This window comes from Pleurodeles waltl, chromosome 9 (genome assembly GCF_031143425.1).
Source record: "Pleurodeles waltl isolate 20211129_DDA chromosome 9, aPleWal1.hap1.20221129, whole genome shotgun sequence".
Lineage (NCBI taxonomy): Eukaryota > Metazoa > Chordata > Amphibia > Caudata > Salamandridae > Pleurodeles > Pleurodeles waltl.
In genome coordinates, this window is record NC_090448.1 from 1,138,346,101 (window position 1) to 1,138,373,109 (window position 27,009).

At 44.0% G+C, this 27,009-nt stretch overlaps 1 protein-coding gene across 2 annotated transcripts in view; it reads left to right on the plus strand.

Annotated features, from left to right (window-relative positions):
* The first annotated feature begins 19,993 nt into the window (after positions 1-19,993).
* The window catches only part of RAB15 (RAB15, member RAS oncogene family), a 248,682-nt gene continuing 241,666 nt past the window's right edge, over positions 19,994-27,009 (plus strand). The window contains exons 1-2 of one of the 2 annotated variants that reach the window (XM_069208903.1): positions 20,007-20,267; positions 20,329-20,635. In XM_069208903.1, the coding sequence (XP_069065004.1) occupies positions 20,487-20,635 (149 nt within the window). In that variant the 5' untranslated portion in view covers positions 20,007-20,267; positions 20,329-20,486. Of the gene's footprint in view, positions 20,636-27,009 lie in introns of both variants that reach the window. The other variant, XM_069208904.1, reaches the window with a different exon arrangement.

A 27,009-nucleotide genomic window follows, 5' to 3' on the forward strand; every position in this document is an offset into this window, starting at 1 on the left:
AAGCCAGGCCAGCCTACCTGCCCCTGGAGTCCTCCAGGGCAGGCGTCTGCGAGCACTTCAGCACTGAGGTGGGGAGCAGAGGGGAACAGGTTGTAGCCTGGTGAAGACTGCAGAGGCACACCAAACACCTGTGTCACTGTCAGAGAGCCATTTTCTGTCCACTTGATTCATCCCTTGCTCACTGCACACAGCTGATTTTAGTTTACACTATATTTGCACAATTAATAAAAAACATTGCCATCACCACATAAAAAGCCTTAGAAACGCCATAAAACATCCAAATAGAAGCCATATTTCTCTCTAATTGTTTAAAATCAAATAAAACCATAGTGATGGCTTGAAACCAAGTGGAAATACTGTAGTACATATAAGATCAACATCGAGCCACTGCAGGCGTGTTATACTAACTCAGGGGGAACTAGGAGACAAACAAAGATCTAGAGAGGCGCTGAGTTGATTACTGCTATAAAAAGGTCAGTAAAATATGATTCGTCCAGTCTGGAGAATAGGTGATAGGAGTTCAGTTGGAAGAAGGGCTGTGTCCATTACTCGTGTAACAGGAGCGGACAGTGTCTAATTCAGACCCAAACTGATGGCTTGGGCAGCCATCTTGGTTGTTTCTTGCATGTTTTAAGAGGTGTTTGACTTTTAAAATAAATTTAGCCAAGCAAGCCATGTATTGCAGTGTCAACCCTTTAAGACAAAAAATTGCCCGCTGGCACAATCTAATACCATTGGAGTTGAAGATATTTTTGAGATGCAACTTCCGTCCAGGTAGCAGTGCTGCGCATGTACGAGGAATGTGTAGGGAATCTCCAGGGTGATATGCACAAAGCCTGCATCTCCAAATGTTTGAGGGTAAGAGCCATTTTGGAACTGCATCCAATGAAGGTAGTACCTTTATTTTTAGTGTATTTTTTATGTTTCTGCCCTATATGGCTGTGCTATCTGAACCTTATAAGTGTTAATTATCATCCACAAGTGTGATTGCATTCGGAACTTGAATTTGTCCTTGCTCCACCATAGCAGCTTCATTTGTTTGTTTAATAATTACTTAAAGAGTTTGCGCAGTAGAGACTTTTAGCATAGGTTTTCTGCCTGCAAATGCTTTACTGCCGAAGCAATCCTCTTCTGCCATGAATTGGAGACTTCCGCCAAGTTTGTGCCTATTTCTTCCCAAATCAGTACCCTTAGTGTGTTAGGCTGCGCCTATCTTATCTTGGAGGAATATTTGAGGAGAGCCCCATCCTGTACCAATGCTTGGTCTTCTACCCCAAATTCCAGCCTGATTTGCGCTGGTGAGGAGCTGTGTGGAAGGCGGACGAGAAGGCAGAAAACATTGCTCTGTACACAGCTGAGCTATCCTCCACTTTGGTGTTATGTCAAAATATCACAAACAAACATATTGTGGGACAAAATATAGTGTCAAGAATATCGAGGACAAAATATTGTGAAGGTAAGTAAAGTTTTACTAAATATAACTCCACATATATGTTTGGCAGAAACATCTTTTCCCAGGAATTTTCTCATTTTGATTATATACTGAATATATTTAGCTTCTGCAAAGCAAATATAAATAGAAGTCAGTGTTTGAATAAAAGGTATACCTTGCCTACACTGCCTAAAGTTAAAACCATTTAGGATTGGTGTCAAATGTCGTTTCCCAAGGGATATATAAAATTGACCAGAAAACATACAATGAATTGTAGGCTGAGAAGAAGAGTAATCACAGGGGCATACAGGTAACTTCGCATGATACCACCCAGGTTCTGGAAAAGAAAGGAAAGTACAGTATTCAATCTCAGTCTCGTGAGTAGATATCTATGGTGGGCATTTAAAACCCGGATGAGATACGGCTCGATTCCAGTGCTACCCGTATTAGCAAATGGTCTTTCATTGTAACATAGCATGCTCTCTAACATTATTGCACCAAGCAAGGAAGGCGAGTCTTGACAAACTCTCTGGATTTTTAAACAATTCTGGCATCTGCAGACTGTAAAACGTGTTCTTAATGGAACCAAAGGATCTCTTCAAGGCGTTGCCTAACCCTAAACAGTCAGGCAGTTTGTGATGGTTAAAGCTGGTTTCTTGTTTAGTCTCAACAGGTTGCCACAAAAGTAGTGGACCAGCCCATTGTGGTATACGATATAGTCCAACCCCATCTCTGCAGGGCACAGATAAGAAGATGTACTCTGGGGAGCTGCCAACAGTCTTCTCAATGACACATTCACAACCGTCTGTATAACTGCACTCTCCTGCACGGCCCTGAGCCCCGCAGCGTAAGCTGCAAGCGAAAGACTTTTGGTTTTATAGACTCCCAGCACTTCTTTAAAGGGTTTCATTCCCAATTTTGAAGTAAAGTTGAAGAAAGCCTCCACACTTCTTGTGAAGGGAGTCAACCTAGCACATCCCAGCGGGTTCCAACGATGGTTGCCAGCAAATGAGACCCCCAAAAAAGGGAAAAATGTACAATAACTCTAAAGGGCAGATTTAAGAGCTCCTAGAGCCTCTTTGCGTCACATTAGAGTAATTTTTTTTTTACGCTAATGTGGCCCAACGAGGCCTAAATCACCGCGCCATATTTATAAAGTGGCGCAATGTATGCATTGCGCCAGTTTGTAACCCTTTGCGCTACATTATGACTGCGCCAGGCATTATGTATGCAAATGGGGCATTCCACCATTAGGGGGGCCGAATAAATGGCGCAACTAAATCTAAGAGATTTATTTGCATCTTTTTTTGGCACTTTTCTTTTAACACCTGCTCAGAGCAGGCATTCAAAGGAGGCACACCATTGTTTAAAATGGGCCTCAATGGGTTTTGCAGGATTAGCGTCAAGTTTCTTTGGATGGTAAACCATTATGTGGGTCTTAGATTGGTTTACTGTCAAATCTAGATCAGCCATGAAGCTGGAGAATTGATCCAACAATCTCTGTAACTCCAATGGGGGTCTAACAACAAGGAAAGTGTTGTCAGCGTAGAACAACCCAGAAATATGGGGAATACCTGTTCAAGGGAAATCCAAACTCAGGCTAGCCAGGTGTTTCTCCAGACCATTGATGTATATTATAAACAAAAATGGTACCGGAACATCACCCTGCTGGACACCTCTTGCAAGCTTAAATGATTTTGTGGTCCCACTATTCAGGGCATGTCTAACACTTGCAGTCATCTTGCTGTATAATTGCCTAATAAAACTATATAAGCACCCCCTGTCCATCCTATTTTAGAACGCAGGTGTGGAGTTAGCCCTGCTAAGAAGGTTTCGAACAACATTTTCAATCCTAAAATAATGACCACATTGGTTTAGGCCTGTTCCCATCCCATTGAGGTCTTCTCACCGTGATTACCTCATCATGCAGACAGTAACTGTCACCTACTCTCCCTTATATTCAGTGAGTATCTTTATTTACAGGTTAGGTTCGTGCCTCTCAGGCGGTCTTAACCTAGCGGGTTGAACCCGTTCAAGTATGACAGTGAACAGTTGTTTGCTTCAGGTGGCAATTGTAAAACAAAATATTTCTCAACTGGAGCTGATAGAAGAATATTAACAATAGTTTTTCTCTGGGGCACAAGAGGAAAGGCAACTTTAGAATCAGTAGCAAATGGAGTTGTTTGCTCAGAAGTGGGTATAGCTGGAACGTTAATGTGTTGACCAAAATGTGCCCAATCCATCGGAGTCAATATGGACGCATCTTTCTTCAAGCCCGACATACAATTGGCCGCATTTGCATTTAGTCCCATTCGATGATCTTCAATATTTTCTAACCGGCCAATGATGGAGTCCATAAACATTGCCATTCGACACTCTATGTTCTCCAATTTGGTGGTAATTGTTGAAAGGTCATTGCCTCCCTTTCCCCAGCAGTTCAAATATTATAATTGCCAGACACTCAGGTTGAAAGAAAGATAGCCATTGGTTTCTCCTTTATATGTACCGGGCTTCTACTATCGTTTTCTTTTTGACTGGTGGAGGGGGGTACCAAGAGTCTATGCTAATTTTAGAGCCCACATCATCTGCTCAATCAATTGACAGAGTCTGTTTGAGGACACAGGGATTAGCTCTTGTTGCAAAGGCCAGGGTTCTATCAGCAAGGAGGAAAAGGACAATACCAACATCAGAATATTAGACTTAATACCAAAAGAAGACTCAAATGTGGCTTTTTAACAGTGGCCCGCCACTCTTCAAAGGAATCAATTTCTTCATCAACTGTACCCATAGCGTTTGTCAAGAAATTTAAAATAGTATTTGAAGTAGAGTTCTTCTTACCTGTAGTGGTCGTAGATTTCTTTTTGGCAATCTTTCTAAGCAACAGTAAAAATAAAATGAAAAAAACATATAAAATCTTTAAAAGTTTAGAAAACCAAAACATATAGACCAACCTCTTAAGGTGCTGATTCAGAGGGTCCACCTCCAACAGTGATGACAAACCCAGCTGGAATTGTGGTCATTGGAGTCCAGGATCAGCAAGAAAGTATCCAAACTGTTCCATCGGCACAACCTGGTATTTTAACTTTACGTCAAGCAGCAAGAGATTTTGTTTTGTGCATCAGTTTTTTGTTTTCAACTAAAGGTAGAGGGAGCCTAGAGTGATAAGGGCAAAGTGGCAGCGGTTTACCAGGATGTGCTTTCTCTTGTGACCAGACATCCCACTACTACCAATGAAGGATTGATCTGGTTCTACAAATAGATTACCAACAAAGCAAATTAGGAATGTTGGCAACCCACTGTCTGGAAACAAACGAAGTAGAACAAATGGAATATACATTGCCACAGAGCTGGACATTTTGTGCATAAATGCCCACTGCACAAAATACCCACACAACAGTGTCCAATATTAACAGCCTTCTGTCAAGTTTAAGGCATGTATAAGGTTGGCTAAAATGGAATGTCACCGACAGTCCAAAATATCCACTTGATCCAACTGAAGTGCAATGGAAAAATACTTCAATTGGAAAAAATGGATCGGAGGCACACCAGTTCACAATGGCGCCAACAGCAGCTAAGATCGTCTTGGAACCATCGCTCAGTAATCTTAATAATCTCATATGAAAGCAAGTAATTTGTAATTTTATGCTCTTAGCATCATGATATATAAGATTCAACAATGGATTAGTTCTTATATCTCTCAGTGAACAAGTGCCTTGACTAGCCCAGTCTTATTAGGATACAGACCTGAAGCCTCAACACCAAGGAGGGTAAGAATATACTACCAAGATGGATGACTGCTGTGCAGAAGCTAGATTAATAGTGGAGTTTAATGGATTCAAATGAGGCTGAAAGTTCATATAACCAAGGAAGGCTGCTAAGAAAAAAGGAAGGCAAAAGAAGGGAAACGGGGATGAGAGATGTGGATGAGGGAACCATAAAGATAAAAAAACAACAAAGTATAGAAACACTAGAAAGCGCGATGAACTAAGCGAAATAGAATATAAACAAATTGTAGATGTTGTCAGGTTTCTTGCTTTTCTACTGTGACCCTTATATAGTGTCTCTGCCACTCACACCTGGAAGTCCTGCCTCTAACCCAGAACTGCCGATGTACAAGTCTCATTCTAGCTACTATAGTTTCTTCCTCCAAAGTTTGCAGGCTTGGCCTCTTGTAATCTTATAACTCAGCTGAAAACAGAGGCCTTCATGTACTTTGATTTCTTTCCTCTTCCTGACAGCTTCTTGTGTACAATCATCTGCACCAAATAAGGTTCTTAGTTGAAGGTTACATTGGCCACTCCTGGTATTTTAGAGCATTTGACTTTATTGATTCAGGAGCCTGTGGAGCTGTATCCTAAACATTAATACTTGAACAAAGTAAAAGACTAAACCGATCCAGGGTATTGATGATTCTTATATGAACTCTGGTGAGCTATGCAAAGAAAGTGAAGCTGTGGTATCAGCAACAGATTTTGTACATTGTTTTTTTATTTAACTGACATTCTAAATTGTACTAGGAACATCAAAGTCACAACACGCGTCTTGCACAGATTAAAATTCATCAAGTATATTTTGCCCATTAAACGTGGACATGCAGCGGAGTGGCAGAATACTGGAGGGATGTTTTTACTACATTGACGTCGATGTTAGACACTACTGTTACCACTGATCCCCTGATGGCACTACTGGAATATGTGGAGGATATTGCTAGACCTCTTAGACGCTTTGCAGCCATAGCCCTTCTCCTGGCCAGGCATGAAAAACCTCTACATTGGGGATCTGGGACATTGCCTTTTGTGAGGGAGGGCCTTCAGAGCCTCATTAACTGTGAGACAACTAGCAAGATATATGTTTCTCTACATCCCCCAACTTCTTGTCCAAAGGACATTTGGCAGCCTTTGAGGGACCACTCCCTGAATGACCCTGAGGTGTCAGACACTCCTGTCCATGAACACCCTGCTGCCCAGGACATGCAACTATATGTCATGGAGGCCTCATCGCATTTTGACTCTTTGACTTCTCAATGTTAACATTCATTGTCCTTTACAATCTACATATGCTGCTTTCCACCCTATTCACTTACTATATGTACAGTTCAAAAAGTATATATGTCTCAAAATATGTTTGAATATTGGCCCGTTTGAGTATTGGCCTGTCTCTGTTGGGTTCACAGCCTGTTGCCCTTTCTCTGTTGCAAAACTTAATAAAAATAACTTTTAAAAAAGAAATCATCAAGTATACATTTTACTTTAGATTTATGTAGAGATGTATGTACAAAACAATTATTTTCTAGTGATTTTTGTCCTTTGATTCATCCTCTGTTAGGCTGCTCCATTTTAATCCTAAAAAAAAATGACTTCCTCACAGAGAACAGATATTTCCATTTATTTAGCCTCCGATGCTAAGTTCCTGTAGGGCAGAATATAACCCTTAGAGGATGAATACCTCAAAAAATGTAGTGAGGAAAAGTTTGCAAAATGGTTCATACAACATCCGTCTTTGTTCTTAAATCTAATGGTGCTCTAACTCCTTGTGTGAACTATTGGGAGCTAAAAGCCTTTTAAATCAAAACTAATATTTATTGCCTTTGTTGTCTCCACTTTTAAATCAGGTTTGTACAGCAAAAGTATTCACATCATCAAGTTAGATTTAAGTGGAGCATACAACCTAGATTACATTGAAGCAGGATATGAATTGAAAAGTGATTTTATACTACTTATAGATATTGTGAGTACCTAGTTATGCCATTCAGTCTTTGTAATCTTTTCAGCATTTATTAACTGAAGTTTTTTATTACAATACCATAGATACTTATGTCATCATTTATTTAGATGATATTTTATCTTTTTTGAAAAACCTCGATGAACATCACACATATGTCAAAGTCTTACTTTGGTTACACATAGATTCCTTGTATGCCAAATGAGACAAGTGTATTTTTTAAACCCACTCAGCTGCCTCTTCTGGATTCATCCCTTCAGAAAAATGCATTTGTATTCCCTACAAGGTTTCTTTAGCGGTGGATTGGCCTTGTCCTCCCAGTGTTAAAGACATCCAAAGGTTTTTGGACTTTGACAATTTGCATAGGCACCTTATGGAAGCATTCATTACAGCTTTGGTGCCATAGTGCTTATTGCCACAAAGGAGACATCTTTTCAGTTTGGGCCAGATCAGCAGAGAGCACTGGGGCAACTGAAAGTAGCATTTAGGACTGCGTTCATTGTGAACATGCTTAAGGGGAATTTTTTGTCACAGAAAGATGCTACTTCAGCAGCTAATCTTCCAGTGGCCATTTTTCATGCATTCTGTCACCTGCTGAAAGAAACTGTACGATATGTGATAAAGAATTATTGGCCATGAAAATGACTCTTCTCAGTGGTGACATCAACTGGAAGGAGCACAGTACCCTGTTTATGGACACATCACAAAATGTTACCTTTGTACGAATTATCGATTCGCAAGGTGGATGCATTTTTTCCTCTAGATTCTAATATGGTAAGTTAGAGGCACCTTACATCGTAGCTGTACATAAATAAAATTACCAGAAATAGAAAACTTTCTGACTCAACTGAAATCAGACTTAAGCTTTTTGATAAAGAACACTTTGTTCAAGATATACTGAGCTGTGAGTCATTGTGGAAGGAGTATTATTTCACAAAAACAAATTGTTTATACCTCTTTAATTCCTGCAAAGTTTTGTACTGGTACCATTGTTTATTTCGGATCCATTCACAATTGTTTCCTGACATTGTACACCAGACTTCAGCTCCTTCAAGTAGGGCTCTGTTATCTACTACTTCCACAATTAAAATTCAATTTCTTCCTTAATTTACAACTAGTGAAAGCTGATTATAAATGCTTGATGAATGACATAGCCAATGGACACCACTGTATAAAAAAGGTGGATTTAGTGCGACCTTCCACCGGTCATGAGAAATGGGTCACCAGAATTTGAGGTTGTGGCTTTTGTTGACTCAATTGACATCAAGGGACAGGTGCAGTATTTAGTGGCCTACAATAGTTATGGGCCAGCTGAGTGCCCCTGTGAACCTGCCTCATATGTTCATGCTCCTCGATTGGCATCATTATTCCATTGAACATTTCCACACAAACAGAAACCAAGAGGGTGGGCAGGCGGTTTACTGTCAGGGATAAGCAAGACATGACTGGGCTTCATTGTTTTTCCGCGAGATGATAAAAAGGGAACGAGAGCCATCCTCATGTAAGGATGTGGTGGACCAGCCTCTGCTTGCTGAAGCGCTGGATGGGCTAATCAGTCTGGAAGCCACCAGGAAGGATTTCTGGGTCATTGTAGGCAGCCCTCCCTTTTAGGGCAAGATTTGCCTTTGGGGAAAACTTGGCAATATCCTGCACTGAGTGGTTTTACTGCTTGTAATCCCAGTCCCTTCAGTGTCTCAATGCTCCTCACCTTTCTTCTTTATCAGTTCCTTTAGATTTTGTTTTTTTTGCATACATTTTAGATTCTGATTTTGTTTTGACTGTTTCTCTCTTGATCTGCTTTTTCCCAGCACTTTGATGTTCACAGTTGCTAGCTTCCCTGTGTTCCCTTGATGTATATGCTACTCCAACTGTGGCTTAGATTCCCGGCACTGTCCATTTTAGAAGCTAGGAAGCAAATTCATTGGACTATTCCAGTTCTACCTTTAGATACATAATTAGCTGCTGCCCATACTCACATCTTTATATGCCCTTATCGCTTTGCAATACAAGTCTGTAGAGTTCCTGCTCTGAAGCGAGAAACCTGACCTGAGAAAACCCTCTGTGTTGAGTCTGCCAAGACATGGTGGTCTCTATTCTCTTCATATAGCCCATTCCCTCATTCCTACAATATTACATACTGGAGGAACCACACTCTGGAAAGTGGGGTGAATTGTCACCAGACTCTGCTAGAAGCTTAAAAATCTGCACCTCCGTGAGGTGGCCCCATGAGGTTACTGGTGTCCCCACTTGTGGCATAGCAGTTTGAGGTGAACAGCTCCTTTTTCGGATTGGAACAAGATTAATTTGTGTATGTTGTGTCCTTCTTTGTTGTGTTGCAGTGAGATACAACATTATGGAGGGCGTGCTACCAGAGTAATACCAGTTTAATGTGCTTAGGATTCAAGTGTCTGACTGCGTACATATATGCAGCGGCTTCTAGTAGATGTATAACTCACTGAGCTTTTTTACCCATATTTGAACTTTTCAAGTGCATGATACACAAGATTCTCCACAACAACTGCAGGAAGCCCACACAGATTAAGTACGCCCTCCGTGTTGTACAAATTGCTCTGCAGCAGGCACGGTAATCCCTTGAGCTATGATAGGAGGGGTGCAAACTCACAATATTTTTGGTACATTTTGCCAGTGTTACGCAAAATTATGTGGATTTTCACATAATAAACATACTGGTATCTTGCATAAAATATGAATGCAAGAGCATACTGTGAAGAAAGTGGTTTATAAGATGGTGCTGTCTGGCCAGATTCATTTGGAAAACCTTGGCTCAACCGTGAGTAACTCTGGCATTAAAAAGGACCGAAACTGTTGAAAAAGAAAGAAACAAGACTCATAAAGTAAATCTGACTCCAATTTATAACCAGTTTATCTGACACCAATTTATAAAAATAGGTGGTATTTTTAACTTCAAATAGACACTTCAATGTCAAAAATCTCACTAGAGGGCTCTGTAGATATAAATTTTCAGAGGCGACCAAACTGCAAGCTGACAATTCTCCTGGGCCTAGCCGACTCTGGTATAACTCATCAGGGTTGGGACTCGGTCTTACAGGCTGAGCGTTGGCTGTCAGCGGCAGTCAGGTCTTCTTGGTACCAACTCACCAAGGCAGGCTCCTTTAGCTTTTGTGGCATTGGAGCTGTAACAGGAAGTCAGACAACTGACTCTTGGAGTTCTGCCGGGGGATCGGAAACAACTTTTCCATGAGCAGGGCAAGAGTCCTCTCTTTGCTAGCACAAAGAGGTGCAGTCCAATCTTGGTGCAGACTCTGTTAGCTGGGACCAGGAGCAGTCCTTCAATCCACTCTTCAGTTCAGATGTGATGTGAGGTTTGGGGGCCACGTGTGCCACTTTTATGCCCAATACGAACCCGGGAAGTGCAGCATCTACCAGGTCCCTCAGGCCTGATGACAACTTCCTGCGAAGTGTGACATCTAGCTATCCCAGGGTGCACCATTCTGCCCACTCTCAACATGGCAGAACCCTTCTCTTGGTGTGTGAAGCGCCCTAGCCCGTCCCAGAGGACTGGCTACTTGGGGGCTTCACTCCCCTAGAAAAAATGGTTTGGCAACCGCTTTTTCCTCTCTGCTTGAGAGGCCAGCCTGTCTGCAAAAACAAAGGAGCAGCTCCTCCTCTTTGTGGTCATTGTTTTCCCTCCAAAGGAGGCTTCTTCTTTGAATGCTGGCCTTTTGAGCTCACACCCTGTTTGGCCTTCCTGCCAGGGAGAGGTCAAACCTTTTCCAATGGCAGACCCTTTGTATCCCTTCCTAACAGTCGTTCACGCCTCTCACCAGGAGGACAGAAGGCTGTCTCTTGGTCAGCAACTGTAAACAGTCACTGGAAAACCTTGGGCAGCTAAGTGGAGACTTATTAAAGTTGCCATTTGTGCAAAAGTTACATCATATTTGACTTGAGCATCAAGCCGGGTTTAATGCAATGATTTGTTTGATATCTTGAAGTATCATATTTAGTAGTTCCATTCAGAAGTTAGGCTGCTTAGTTGCCATTGTGTAGCTCTGTACTTGCCAGTGGGGCTACTAGCCTTTCCACAGTAAAAACGACAATGGAGGGTTTCTACATTCAGGACATGTATAGTTAATGAACTCATGTCCCACTTTTTAATACAATGCACCCTGCCATTGGGGCTCAGTAGAACTGCCTTAGCAGTGAGTTATGAATGTTAAAAATGAAGAGTTGTGCTTTGCCATTACTTTAAATGGCAACGTCTAGTTAGCTGTCGAAAACCTGCCTGGCAGTCAACAGTGGAGGGCCGGGAGTCATTCTTTGCTTTGTCACACTTGTGGTGGCACAATACGTACTGCACTTCACAACACTTAAACCTACAGGACCTGGGCACTCCTGGCACCAAATACCAGGGGCTTGTAAGTCTATGAACTTACACCAGTTGGGTATAAGCCATTTACACTACACTTTAAAGGGTCAGAGCACAAGCACTGAGGCCTCGTCAGCAGGGTCCAGTGCATTATAGAGTCATTATACCAATACCTAATAGTCAACACAGGGTAAAAAGTGGAGGTGAGTCTACAAAATGCCGTTTCCACACAGACATATTGTGTTAACAAGCCAGAATTGCTACCAACAGGAGACTGGTTATATGAGAAAATTAACTACAGCTCTGATTTCACTGTTCCCACGGAACCGGTGGAGAAAACTACACCAAGTGTTCCACCCTTGACATTTTTCATTCTGCAAAATGCACAAATTGTACGAAGTTTTGCACGCACAACAAAAATTTCAACTAGTTATGATCGAAGTCTGTCCAGCTGCAGAAGATGTCTGTAACAAGTGCTTCAAACACCAGAGCTGTCTTGTTAGCACAACATCTTGAAACTCACTGGATAAACAATTGCCTTAACCCCTGGCGATATCATAAAATGCAGTCCTTTGCTTGAAAAATAGAGTAAGCTGTGCCAGTTTTAATACCCCTTTTTTTCTGACTGTCAACTTCTTTGTTGGCAGATGGCCAAATATAATGAGTATGTGCTGGCACCTCAAACAAGAGGGGCTGTCATCGAATCTGCCCCTCATGGCCCCTTCCATTCCTGCCAGCTGTCCCCACACTCTCCACATGACTCCTCATTTAGGTGGGAGTAGGGTTGCCATCTTCCCAAGAGGAAAATAAAGGCCATTTTTTTGTCATTTTAAGAGTCTGCAAAGGCCTGGATGTCACACTATATACAACTTTTCAGAAAATCGAATGTATTCATTTTTGTAACATGACTTTTCTGCCTTGGTTTACTTTCATTATTAGTCAGGGAGTGTTAATGCTGCTCTAGAACACATATAAAGGTGATTTCTGTTTATTTTTGCTGTTTGAAGTAGGTACAAATAAGACGTTATGTTATTTTGCTTTATTTTGTACCTGGTGGGACATTAGAGCCCGGTGGTATTGGTAGAAAACCAACCCTAGGTAGGAGTCTCACGATTTTGTTAAACAAGAAAGCTGTCATTCAGCTTTCTCCCAATTAACCTTCTGGCACTTCAAATTCTAATTAATTTAGAAACTAAGTTCTACATTTTGTTTCCTTCAAAGCCCCCTCCCCCCAAATTTCAGTGTTTTCTTTCCTGAGTATATTTTTTACATTTCCGGTACCAATTCCAGGTCGCAGCCAGCTCTCTGTAGTTAATAATCATCAGCACGTTGCATTGTGGGGCAGGTAGTTTTGCTTTTTTACATTGAAAGCATTGTCTCAAAAACTCCAGAATACAAACTGCTGTTGGCTAAAAGGCCTGGGCTTTATGGAGAGGGCACACGTTGCTTGGGGCCATATAGTTTCACTTCAAAGTACGTTTTTGTGCCCAAAACATTCCCAAAAAATCCTGCTTTTCTAGATGCGTGCAGCATTCCAGAGAAAGAATGTGCATGGTGATCTCATGAGGGCTCTTTCGCGGAGGCTTTTCTACCAACACCGGTCTTCCATTGGTAAGGTGCCGCCTGGCTTTGTTCTTAAATGAAACTAGGGCTGGGCCTGTGCTGAAAGCCGATGTCATCATCAACAGCAGCCGAATGGTCAGGCAGAAGTGGGAAATTAAAGGTGTACACAGGAAGTACCGTTTAACAAAATTGAGTTTTAGCGCCTTGCACATGAAGAATAAAGTTATTGCAGGAATCGACTTATAGGACCGAACTTACATGTTTCTTTAGCTGTTGTGTTACAAAGAGCTGCCAAGTTGTCATGTGTGCCACTAGCATAGGGTGACCTGATGGCTCGGATTTCCCCGGACAGTCCCGGTTTTTGGAGGACTGTCCCGGTGTTCCGACGCTTTTCCTAATTTTAAATAAATGTCCCGGTTTTTGGGACAAAAGTCAGATCATCTAGGGAAGCATATGTTAAAGAGGCATAAAAAGTATGAAATAATTAAAGTTATTTATCTGTTACTGTCAGGCAACACAGTCCCCTGCCTGCTCCCAGCAGAGAGACGGAGTGGAGGGGCAGAGAGAGATGGGTGCGGGCGGGTTGGGGGTGCAGGGTGGGAGGTCAAGTCATAGCTAATTTTACTTATGTAGTTGTGTGTGTGCGTGCGTGTGCGCGCACACACGTGTAGGCACACATTCACAAAGCTAGGCAAAAAAAACGGGACAGGCCAGATATAAAAGTGAGTAATGTCTTTAGTCCCTCTTTTATGTCTGACCTGACCCGGTTTTTGCTCCTTAAAATCTGGTCACCCTACACTAGCAGCGACTCCAGGCTTTTTCAGCCAAGAGCCTCTTCTACTTGTTTTTCCCTTTTCGAGCAGCTCTGTCTCACCATGTAAACAAACGCTGGCCAAATGCCATGACTGGCATAAGGTGTCACACAAGACATGTGACTTGATGACTTCATATACCCTGAGGTTACCAGATACTCCATATCTCAGGGATACAGAATGCCGACTATTTTGTCAGTAAACAAGCCAATGTAATCGAGAATGTTACTCTAATTGATTGGGTTGAGTTGAACTAACACAGCAATTCCCAGAATGCATTGCTTTCTTAAGCGTAAATGAATGCCCAACACCGGAGCACGGAGGTCCTCGTTGCATGTGGCTATCTGGTAATCTGTCCGTCACCTGGAGTCACGATGTGGTCTCAACTTCATTCCAGCTCTGGCTCCTGTATCCTGTTTATACTGGCAGAATGTTAGTGATGAAGCACACCAGCACTTTGCATTCTGGGACTTGTAGTACAACTTTCCTAGTACATTAGCCTCAAATGTCCCAGCATAGAAACTGTGACTAAAAAAGTTAGGCTTGGTGAGTGTGTCTCACCTGACATTGGCCCCACTAGGCTGCATACGCATTATATTTATAGCAAATTTTTTTTTTTAGAAAGACCAAATTGATGCACTTTCATTATAAAAGCAAATTGACTCACTTACATTTTTTATTGTGTTTGAATTATCCTAAGGAATGCTTTTGTATCCAGTTTGCTTTTTCCGCAAAAAAGTCAGGGAGGGTTTGAAAGAAGTAGGCAGGGCTGGATATTCCTGTCATTACTTACCAGTAATCTTCACTACGCCAAGCCCTACTCTTCACTGTGACGGTATTTATGCCATGAGGTCCACCTCATTTCCCAGACAGGAATGGGCTATGTTACCCTGAAACACTCATGCCCAGTTCCATTAACACCTGAAGTACACTAGGAAAGCTACCAACCTTTCCCGGGCTCCTAGTAGAGTTCCTTAAGAGGGAACGCCCTCTAACCTCATCCTGATTCCCAAGCCTTTAGACCACCTAGTGTTTGGATTTTATATTGGGAGCAGGAGGCAGAAAACTAGGACTGTGACAAGAAAGACTTGCAGTAATGAAGAATAACTTGTGTGGAGCAATCCCCCATTCTGCCCGGAAGAGCCGCCCACCGGAACATTAGAACCTAAATGGGAAGTGACAGACAAACACAGGAACCTTTAGGAGTTTGGGTGGCCTGGAGCTTGCATAGTCTTCTTCTAAATCCAGAGATACCAGGGAGTCCCCTAGAAAGATGAGCGGCAAGATTACCTGAAGCAAAGTAATTCAGAAAGGCTGACGTGGTATAAATTCTTTAACTCTCTTTAGATCCTGGATGGGACGATAAACCCCTGCAGACTTTTGGGGCCAAATCCAGGATTTTGATAATAACTCCTGAACTCCTTCAAGGAGAGCCTGCCACCTGAGTAGACATTAGATTGTTTGTTTGAAAAAGTCCTCCAGACTCTCTAGAAAATTGCATCTAAAGGCTCTGCTGACTATTAGCAATATCCATTCATCTGAAACTGGGTCGCTCGGGCATGTTATAGCTTAACCCAACCTCCCACTAATTTGGTTTCGTCAAGACTTTGAAGAAAGAGGGGCAGGAAGGATGGTCAGGGTAAACCAGGAACCGACAGCATAGTGCCTGGTTACAGCCCCAACACCAAAAGGGCAGTCCTAATCTTTTGGAAGGAGGAGGTGGAGGGCCCAAAAATCTGTGCAATCCAAAACCCCTTTGTCTGAGTGAGAGGTGGACAAACAGATGTCTTGTGTTTTGGAAGGATCCTCCATGGATTTTTAACCAGGTCTTTCAGCTGAGAACTAAACAGCTTGATCCCAAGTATGATCTTTTAAGGATTGTGCGCCTTCCAGGATCTCACCCAGATATGTTGTGTAGCTGCTAGTGAAGGTCTTCTAGCAGTTACTTCTGCTCATATTCAATCAAGGAGATGCCATAGACAAGAATCGGACTTGCTGCTTCATCAATGGAAGGCGTGCTGATTAGTCGCCATCTTGGTGCATTTGTTCCGCTAAGACCTGAAAATCATTTAAAAGACACTGAACATTGTATGTGGCATAAATATATCAAATCTGTTTGAGTAATTAGAATGAGCTCAGGCCACTTAACCACAAATATTATTTTCTTGTCAACAGCATCAGAAGGGACAGCATCTTCAGATATAATAGCACCTTGAGATGCAAATGCTGACATTAGTGAGTCCACCTTGACTGTGGATGGGAACTCCTTCTGAAAGTGTGCAAGAGGAAGACTGATTTGCAGATGGCTGGGTCCAAACTGGGGTGGCATGGTGGGCAAAAAAATGATGGGTGAATGTTTGCATTGTTTAGCCTTCAATCTATCATCTGTTCTTTTTGCTTTTGTCGCTCTATGTGGTAAGGGTATTCCCATACGTGGGTCCCGTGCTCACTGTGCCACTGGATTCAAGCTAGCCTAGCTGACGAGGGGTGATACCCCAAAACCGTCCCAGGATGCTTGTTTCCAATCAAGGAAGGACCTGGCTTGGCAGTTCGGGCTGGACTGTTCCTATGGAGAGCAGGGCCAACGCTGATTTGCATATGGCTGGGTCCAATCTGGGGTGGCATGGTGGGCAAAAAAGCGATGGATTAAACCCAGATTTTTGGGACTGGGGTGAATGTTTGCATTCTTCAGTATCCAGCCGGTCATCTGTTCTTTTTGATTTTGTTGCCCTAAGTGGCAAGGGGAAGCGCAGGCATGGGTCCGTGATCACTGTGCCACTGGATTAAAGCTATCCTGGCTGATGAGGTGTGAACAGCATGAGCTTACAGATGTGGCCACAACATCAGGCTACTCCAGAATTATTTGATTGCTTAGAATAGCTGTGATGATGAATCTCTCAGCTTCCTAAAACACAAAGAGGGGTGATACACTGTTCAGAGAAATGCTTATTTTATCATTAAAAAAAAATAACACCTGCCTGAAGGACAGGCCCCATGTCTGGTTTAAGAAAGGAAAGGACAAGAAGAAGTTAGCGCTAGTCAAATTGTTTGGACCTTAGCAACTCCATATTAGGAGCAAATTAACATGCCTTCTGGAGAAAGCTGGTGTTACTGACAGAAAGCTATTTTTAATTTACCATTCCAAGATGGCAGAGCCCATCATGGAGCTGTTAATTAAAAAATATAAAATATAAAAAATCAATCAAAGTGCATTACAGAGATAGTATTGGGGTGGATGCACATTAAGGCTGCAAGACCATCCACAAAATGGAAACAAATACAAAAACAGGATGGCAGGTGCAAGGCAGCATCGAAGGAGTGGGGATTGGTGAAGCAAAAACACCGCTGAGCACTGGATAGCAACGGATAGCCTAGGAGGGAATGGGGGCGGGCGTGGATAAAGTAGCAAAGGGAAAAATCCAAGCAGGACTGGAAGGGGCATGAGAAGTAATCGTTTATCTCAGCGGTGAGGAACATGAAGAACACCGGGGGCAGGGATGTGAGTGGAGAAGCAGCACTCAGGGTGGAAAGCAAGAAATCCCTTGTACTCCCACCCACTGATGTAAAAAAGGAAAAAGTGGTTCCCCAGTCACATCTGTGTGAAGATAGAAGTCATTCAATGCAAAGGATGGCAAAGAAGTTCTCCTCCAAAGATGAGATAAATACGCGCCACTCAAGAAGCAAGCAAATGAGATCGACAAGAAAGAAGACCAATGGTGAGCGATGGGTTGACCCAAAGCTCATGTTATGTATTGCATCGGACACAATAGGTCTTGGACAATGAACAACTGAAAGCTCCATCAAGGCAAGACCTAAAAATCTTCAAGGCATGCGGATGCTGCAGGAGCCAGAAGAACATTTGTATTTCATTAATTATACACTTTTGATTTGAATTGTCCTACTGAGAAACGCTTATGTGCTTTGGGAGCAATTTGCAAAGAAGGAAGAAATGGTGTACATGTTGTACCACAGTGTGGCTGCTGTTCAGTGTGGCTAAAGGTGAGTGGGTTAAAGGAGAGTGGCGTGGAGTGCAATGCAGTGAAGTGGAGTAGATTGGAGTGGCACGGATTGGAGTGGAGTGAACTGGAGTGGCATGGAGTGGTTCACATAGTTGTGTAGAGAGGGTATTGCTTTGCGTAGAGTAGAGTGTTGTGGAGTAGAGTGGCATAGAGCGGAGTAGTGAAGGAGAGTGGATTGGCACAGAGTGCAGTAGAGTGTTGATCAGTGGCGTAGGGCGGAGTGGAAGGGCATGGAATGTCGGAGTGGAGTTGAGTGGTGTAGTAGGAGTAGTGGAGTGGAATAAAGTGGAGTAGTGTCTCGTGGAACAGAGTGGGCTAAAGTGGCATGAGTGGCATAAAGGGAGTCGCACAAAGTGTTATAGAGTGGAGTGGTGTTGCAGAGTGGCATAGAGTGGCGTATTGTAGAGCGGAGTGGCATAGAGTGGATTAGAGTGGAGTAGAGTTTAATGGAGTAGAGCGTCATATAGTGGATTATTGTAGAGTGTAGTGCCGTAGAGTGGAGTGGAGTAGAGCGTTCTAGAGTGAAGTGGCGTAAAGCACAGTGGTGCCGAGTAGATTGCCGTAGAGTGCAGGTGCATAGAGTGCATTGCTTTTAAAAATATAAATAAAATGGTGTAGAGTGCATTGACATAGAGCAAGGAGACGTAGAGTGGTTTAGCGTGCACTGGTGTACAGTAGATTTTTTCAGAGTAGAGTGAAGTGGTGTAGAGTGGAGTGGTCCAGGGTAGAGTGGAGTGGTGCAAGGCAGAGTGCAGTGGCATAAAGTAATGGCGTAGAGTCCCCTGACGTAGAGTGAGTTGGCACACAGTGCAGTGGTGCAGAGTAGAGTGGCATAGAGTGGAGAGGCGTAGAGTACAGTGGCAAAGAGTGCAATGGTGCGTAGTACAGTAGTGTTGGGCAGAGTGCATTGGCAAAGGGTTGAGTGGTGTAGAGAGGTGTAGAGTGAAATGGCAGATTGGAGTGGTCCAAAGTAGGGTGGAGGGGCACACAGTGGAGTATGCATGGTGTGGAAGAACTCTTCCATTATAGATAACACATTTTCAGTTGAAATCACCATTACATTTGCACAGACGTACAGTTTCATTGATAAAAGTATACAGTCCACAAACGATAATGTGTGGAAATGTCATCACCTAGCTTATTGATCTGTCTTCATCGGTTTAAAATATTTGTTTCTGCCATCAGAATTACCAAAAAATGTGCTTCATTTGGGCTTTTTTAATTCTGAAATATCTACACAGTTCTTATACAGGCATTTATATTTTGTTAGGTGCTACAAAACAATAGCATCCTACGTCCTGCCTCAAGCAACCTCCAGCAGCCAGCACGATTGCCACCTATATCCGCTCACTTTGAAGCCAAAGAAAGAAAATTAAATACCAAACACCCAGGAAGACAGAGCCTGACATTTGATCTCTGTCTTTGAATGCACAGCAAATGTGACAAGATAAGAACAAGATTTAAAGGCCTGCTTACAGAAACTGAGCATTAGTGGGTGAATACAGTAAATTGGTTTGGGCAAGGGAAGGTATCAACTCCAGATAGATAGACTAATAGAAAGCAGTGAAATTTGAGTTATAAACCACAAAGCTAATGGTAATCTATGGGCGTAATGCATTCCCAGGGAGGATACCTGAATGTCCCCAACATGCTGTTAGGCTTCGACCTTAAACGAGCATGGACACATATAGGAGAACATGCTAAAAGTATGAAACTAAGAGCATTAATTAAATAGCAAAGTATGACCTTCAAGTGATTAAGGGGACAATTGGTGCTGTCAACCATGTGATGGCATCACCCATGTTGCACATGGTGTCATGTACAAAGTAAATAGACCATGAGACTCGTGATGATGGCGCATTAACCTACTGAGCTATCTTTGCTCTGATGAAAGCGCCTCGAGGAGGCATGCTAAAGACATACAAACCAAACGAGTACTGCTACATTACCGCCCTAGGCGCTGGAAGCAGTGACCAGCGGAGGAGAGACAATGAAACGGTTGCAGACTGGGAGGAGAGAGAGGGAGAGGTCCCCGCCTCGCTTTGCTGCCCTCAGGTGGAGCCCTCCCTCCCTCCCTCATCCTCCTCCCACCGCACGCATTCCTCCTCATCCTCCCATCACCGGCAGAGCAGCTCCTCTGGTCGGCGCTTCATTCAGCGGAGGAAACTGCCCAGGAGAAGCCACAGCAGGCAGCAAAGGAGCCCTCGCCCGTCAGCTGCAGCGGTGCCCTCCCTACCCAGCAGTGCACCTCGCGCCGCAGCAGGAGGGCAGCTCTCGCGCCACCGCACACGGGTAGTCCTCGCGCCAGAGCAGACGGGCAGCCAGAGCAGCCCTCGCGCCACAGCATTCCTCGCGCCCCAGCAGAAGGGCAGGCAGAGCAGAGCAGAGCAGCCCTCGCGCCACAGCATTCCTCGCGCCCCAGCAGAAGGGCAGAGCAGAGGAGCACTCGCGCCACAGCGTCCCTCGCGCATCAGCTGCGGAGGAGCCCTCCCCCCTGGCCTCGGGAGACCTGCTCCCTCCAGCGCTGCCGGGAGGCGGCCCCGGCCGGCCATGGGCACTGGGAGCCGCTGCTGAGGCGCCCCTCCCCGCCCATGAGCAGGCTCCCCTGGAGGCAGCATGGCCAAGCAGTACGACGTCCTGTTCCGGCTGCTCCTCATCGGGGACTCCGGCGTGGGCAAGACCTGTCTGCTGTGCAGATTCACCGACAACGAGTTCCACTCGTCGCACATCTCCACCATCGGTAAGCCATGTCCGCATTCATTCATTCATTCTCGGGGTCCCAGTATGTGCCATACATATGCGTACTTTCTCTTGTTTTCCCCGAGAGCGCTCCCGCGCATAGCGTGGGCTGTGGACATGTGTATTAATTCATTCATCCATCCATTCATAGTGGTACTCGGATTGTAAATTAGAGATAATAGATTTGAATACCAGCATATGTGGTGCCCCATGGCTGCATCCTGGCATGTACATTCGCACTGGGATTGTCCCCATTTACTCATCTATTCACTCATAGCGATCCCAATATAATAGCACTTATGCTACCCTGATAGCTTTCCAATGGCATATCCCCATTAATTCATCCATTCATAGTGATCCCAGTATACTAGCAGTTATGCTGCTCTGCGAGCTATCTAATGGCATACCCCCATTCATTCATCCATTCACGCAGCCAATCGTTGTGCTCCCGGTATATGATACAGATTTATATAATCTCGTTTATGCTGCCCTCAGGGTGAATCCTGACATGGAGCTGCACTGAAGACATGTCCCATCCATCATTCATTCATGGTAGCCCCAGAGATTTGTATAGCGGTTATGCCGCGCCAGGCAGGCTGGAGGCGCTGAAACCAGCACAGCCAGCCCGGTTAAGACAGCGTCATTGTTGTGTTTTGCTATGTTTTTGTTACGCTGGCCTTGTAACGCGTCAGCATGGCACTACCTTCAGAGCCTTATGAATACACTGCTTGGCAAAGATTTGGCCAGATTTATGAAGAGATGTGCGTCACAGCAATACATTTAATATCTGCGGAAGTGCACAAGTATTAATGAATTTAAAAGAGCTTTTATATGTGACTTCATTTTATTTTCATGATTTGTATAGCGGTGGCATGACCTTTATGTCACCCTGCCGCAAGGGGCCTAAAGCAGCCACCTGCGGTGGGGGCGGGAGGTCGCGTCCATCCTACAAGGGCCCCCATTAGCCTCAGGACTGTCTGCAACTAGGTCTGGCTTTTCTGCGTGAGGAATATCTATATACAGTGGCGTAGCGTGGGGGGTGCAGGGGGGGCCGGCCGCACCGGACGCAACATCTTGGAAGAGACTCGAGTGCTAAAATCCACGGGTTAGGGGGCGCAAATTACTTGCCTTGCCCCGGGTTAGGGGGCGCAAATTACTTGCCTTGCCCCGGGTGCTGACAACCCACGCTACGCCACTGTCTATATAGCGCCCCAAGAACCACGTGATGCCTCCTAGGCGCTTGGCTAATGAAGAGCTTAGGTTCTGGGGTGTGAGGGAGTGCTGAAAGAGTGAGGGGACCATCCCTCCTTATGGGACAGGTCAGTATCTGGCTAGAGAGTTCCGATTTACCACATTTTTACAGCAACTTATCTTACCCTGTTTCTTACTTTTTGTGCTTATACTGTGGCCTGCGTTTATAAGAGGATAATCACAACCACACAAGCATCTCGTGTTGCTTGTCTATTTGATATTGCACTCTGGTAGTTGCAATCCTGTATTTGCAAACTCAAAATGACAACAGTGTGCATTGATTTTTTTTTATTATGCCTGCACAAAGGATAGTGCATTCTGGTACTTGTAGTCCTGCATTTATAAAAATGGAAATTAAAATAACGTACTGTGTGTTGATTCATGGTATACTTGCACATGGAATGCCTTTGGTACCTGTACTTCGTCATTTGTAAAATGAAAATCAACATAATACGTACTCTGTATGTATAATGTGATACCTGCAGGAGGGATAATGCTTTTTGTTAACTGTATTCCTGCATTTATAGAATGAAAATCAAAGCTACATGTACAGTTTATATTTTTGTACCATATCTCTGCTTGATAGATTTCACTCCGTTACTTGCAGTACCACCTTGAAAAACAAAAATACATGTATTGTTTTATATAATACTTGCTCTTGGGAGATCGCATTGTAGTACTTTAATTCCTGCATGTATAGAATGAAGATCAAAGCTACATGTACAGTGCGCATTGCTTTGTCATACTTCTGCAAGGGAGAGTGCATTCTGGTACTTGCAGTCCTGTATATCTTATTTGTATATTGGAGGTGTATTCTGGTATTTTTCAGCCAAGCATTTATAATGGGAATTCAAAGCACAGATACAACTTGTATTGCGTTGTCTCCTCACATCTGTTTGTGGAAAGATGTTTTCTTTCGTATGTTTAGTACGGACAGGGCGCTGAGCATAATTGACTTGTTTGTAGTATGTGCAGATCAGGTGCTGAGTGGAAAGTGCGTCTCAGTTGTTTAAAATACTCTGCACCCTGTATGCTACGTGCCTCCACGATAAGGGAAGGTGGCACACACATACTAGGCCAACACACCTTGTGGCTGAAGATGCTTGGGTGGGGTGCTTCGGGGCCTTACTCACATGTTAAGGGGTGTTCATGCATGCAAGAACAGTCTGGTATGTTTACCACCACGGAATGCCCCGCCCATTCAGGTACATCCGCTGCTGGAGGGAGGTGAAAAAGTTAGTTGGTGGTACTGGGATAGTTACCTAGTTATTGGCACCACGTCAGCAGTCCCCTGTAACCCCAAGTGTGTGGGCATACATACAAGGTTTAGGTTTAGTGAGTGGTGGCTCGGGAGAACTCGTTTTGAAGGCCACAACACTGTGTGCTTACAAGTCAAAAACATTAGTTCTCTATTTTTTAGAACTGGTTGATGAAATTGTGATTTAGTTTGAAAAATAGACTGTAAAGTGACTCCTCACCTGCTGTGTGATGTGTTCACCAAGTCGTGACCTTTTAGCCAACAGCACTTTGCATGCAGAAACATCGAGAGTCGGGCCCCTAACAGAAACGCAAAACTAGGGGCGTGGCTTCAAGGGGGGCGGCGGTTGGAGGGGGGTATTAGACCCCCTATCAAATCATATTTTCTGATAACTAGTTGTGTACAAGTGCTTTCAGTCGGGTATGGGGAGGTGTCTGTCAGATTTCATCAGGAATCTTTGCATACACACTGACGAAAATGCACACACGCTCGCTCCCTCTGTTTGAAAGTCTTCAAAAATATTGGTTATTTCCTAAAGTATTGTGTTTTTCTCTCAATCCGTACTCTTACCAATTTGCAATCCTCTCCCTTTCCATGCCCCTCGGATCCCTCTCATGCACTCTGCTTGTGGTATAATGTATTTAAACTTTATATGTCAAACTGGTTGTAGGGACATATGACGCTCAAACCACCAGCCCCCCCCCCCCCCCGTCTCCCCCCCACCCAATTTAACTGACAAAGCCACACCCCTAAACAAAACTGCGCGTCTAGAATTGGTATTATAGGCTGGAAAACAAGAGTAGTGCCTGGTATGAGGCGTGGCACGTGGCCTGGTAGCATGGCACCTCTGCAGAGACCACAGGTAAGCCAGCGCGGCCCTGAAGACAGACGGTGGCACAGAGATGATGCCTTCAATTATTTTTTAGGCCCTGGCTCAATTGCATTGTTATGGCGTCATAAATTGTACCTATAAACTGGCTGGGTTGCACGGGGATGACGTCATCAATTATTGGAATTGTCTCATGTGTTGCAGACAAGGTGATGCCATCAATGCTGTTGGGGGGGAGGCAGGAATGCCAGGATCTGGGGACTGACTGACAAATGCAGCTCTTTCTAGTTTCCAAGGTCCATGCATGTGTAGGTATTCCAGTCCAAGTTTATTTTTTTGCATAATTGTATTTGTAGTCCCAAGGATTCCATTTTAAATTGAAGATGCTATGTATCAGCATGGAAATAGAAAACTCTGGTCTTGGGCTAGCCGCGGTTGTCCGACAAGACCCGTCGCTGTTGTTGTCAACAGAGAAATCATCCCTTTTCTCGCTTTTTTTTTTTTTTTTTTCTTTTCTTACTAACACATTCCTTTCACAGCGAAACGTTCATATTGTTGTTTGCAGAGTTATGTTTTACAGAAACCGGGAGAGTAGGAATCACATACAGGCTTCATACTTTCTACCTATGACAATGCTGAACTCGTATGTCTGATATTCATTGACATGTCAGCTCAGTGGGTTGAGTACCTGTTCCATATGAATGCAGCTTTCAGGCCCCAGGTTTAGAGTCAAAGCGGCCTCACCCTTTCATTAGTCATGAAACTTGTTCATGGAAAGGGTTATAGTTATTGAGTGTATTTTTATTAGTTTTCATCGTCTTTTGCTGCCAAAGCATTGTTTAGGTAAGTTCAGCATTAATACTAGTTATTGTATTATTATAATCAATTCTAAAATTATGCTGATGAACAATCCCCACGCCTGTCTGTCCCTCAATCTACAAGTCTCTAAATTATTTCCAAACTTGATATTTGACTTGAGGCGTTTGATCGCTCTGTACTAAAGTCTTTAGCCGCCCTGAACACGTGACTTGTGTTCATTCATAAATCCCAGAGAGGGGCAGACGGCAGCCCCCGGGGCCGGTGACGTGCAGACGCCATGTGACGCTAGAGCGGGGACAGGCGGAAGGGCTCTACGTCACAGGTCACGCGCCGCCGCTCAGGGCGCGGCGCGCGCTCTGAGCGGGACCCGAATGTTCAAGAATAAGTTGAGTGTGACATGGCCCCGGCTCCTTAGAAGCCCTGTTTCCATTCAATACGAAGAGCAGTGTTGTATGGATGTGGCAAAAATTGATTACATTTTGACATCGCAGTTCGAGTTCCTGTTACAGGAAAAAAAGTATATTATTCATAAAGGGCTCGAAATGCGGTGCCCTAGCTCTGTATATGAATCCGTAGTGTAGCTGGGTACCTGAAGCCTGCATAGCAATCAATATTTAAATGAAACTACAGACGCTCTCCCCGTTTGTCGATGCCTCCTGAACGAGTTTATACATGCATTCCTCCGCAGAAACTCAGAGAGGGGGCAAGGACGTAGCTTGCATTGGTGCAGCAGGTGCAGTACCACCGGGGATCAGAGGCCCGAGGAGCCCAATTAACCCTGGTTACTGCTGTAGTTTATAATCCATTCAGCAGCCAAGCAGGCCCATTCCATGCTTTGCATTAGGACCCAGGACACACTGGCTAGGTTACGAGGAAGAGGCACAGAACCACCAGAGAGGGCGATTTGGTGTTCTAGCTCCGGTCTTTGAGTATGAGGTGAAAGTATGTATTTGTGACCCTTGCCATACTTTCAGTAAATAGATTAAAAATACCCGCATGTCATTGCGTGTGTAGAACGTGACAGCAGGCACACCTGGGATTGTGGGGCCTTGGCAGACATGATGCTCCACTAAATGTAACTCCGGCCCTTTACTGGCTCACCTATAGTTAGGTGTATTGTGATCGTGCCCTTCCAGCCCTCGTGATATTTTAACCAAGCACTCCCAGCCCTGCCTTGTTGGACTACTCTAGGATTATTGTCCACTGCTGAAGACTTTAAATGTGCATTAAAGGCACTCTACCCAGTATTTATGCAGAAACCACGGACCTTGGCCTAAGATCATGTAGAGGGCATTTAATGACTAGGAAAGTTGGAGGAAGAAGGGCTATTAAAACATTCCACTCATTGAGGGTGACGTTCTAAATGAAACCCAGAGAAACAATGTCACAAACATTGGAATGCGGAGACGGAAGGTCTCTGGCAGCCGGTATTGGCCAAGGCCACTCCTTTGTCGCCAGTGGAGCGCTTAGCAGTTCAGTGTTGTAATAGAACTGCGGTGAAGCCAGGTAGCTCTTTTGATGTGCGCGAGGTATGATTCCCTTGAACAATATGGGATTCACAGTTTCTAAGCGCGAGAGGCTTTCTTGTTGAAAATCGGGATTTTCGTAATGCGTTTCATTAGAAAAACCTCCATTTTCACCACCTCTTCTCCAGATGAAATATGGCGTAACATTCTCTTACAGTTGTCTACTGTTCCGAAATACTCCTGCGTGAGCCACCTAGCCTACTAGATAAAGCTCCCAGATGAACGTCAAGGTAGACACATTTGAGTGGGCTGTAAGTTGCCCAATTATCATGTTGAAAACAACATTACGCTTTAGTAATTGGTATTTCAACCAGGTACTCAACAGCCCTGCCAGGTTTCCATTCTCAGTGCTGTTAATTTAACCCTGACATGGCTGGCATATAAGGACCGCTATCTTTACAGCAGGGTTTTAAGTGGAAATATAGAGGTGCAAGTACTCTCTCTTGACAGTGCCTGTTTGCTCTCGAGAAGTGCCAGTACTCTCCAATTAAATGCATTGCAGCAATGATAAGTGTCTCCCTTTCAAATCAAAGAAGTGCAGGTACTCAGTACTGGAGAGTACCTGCCCGTTTAAGTCACTGTTTACAGGGTATTCTTACTGCTTTTACAGCCGACATGTAATAATGCATATATTAACTTGGTACACCCAGCCTGTCATGTATGACTTAAAGAACTCAACAGTTTAACATATG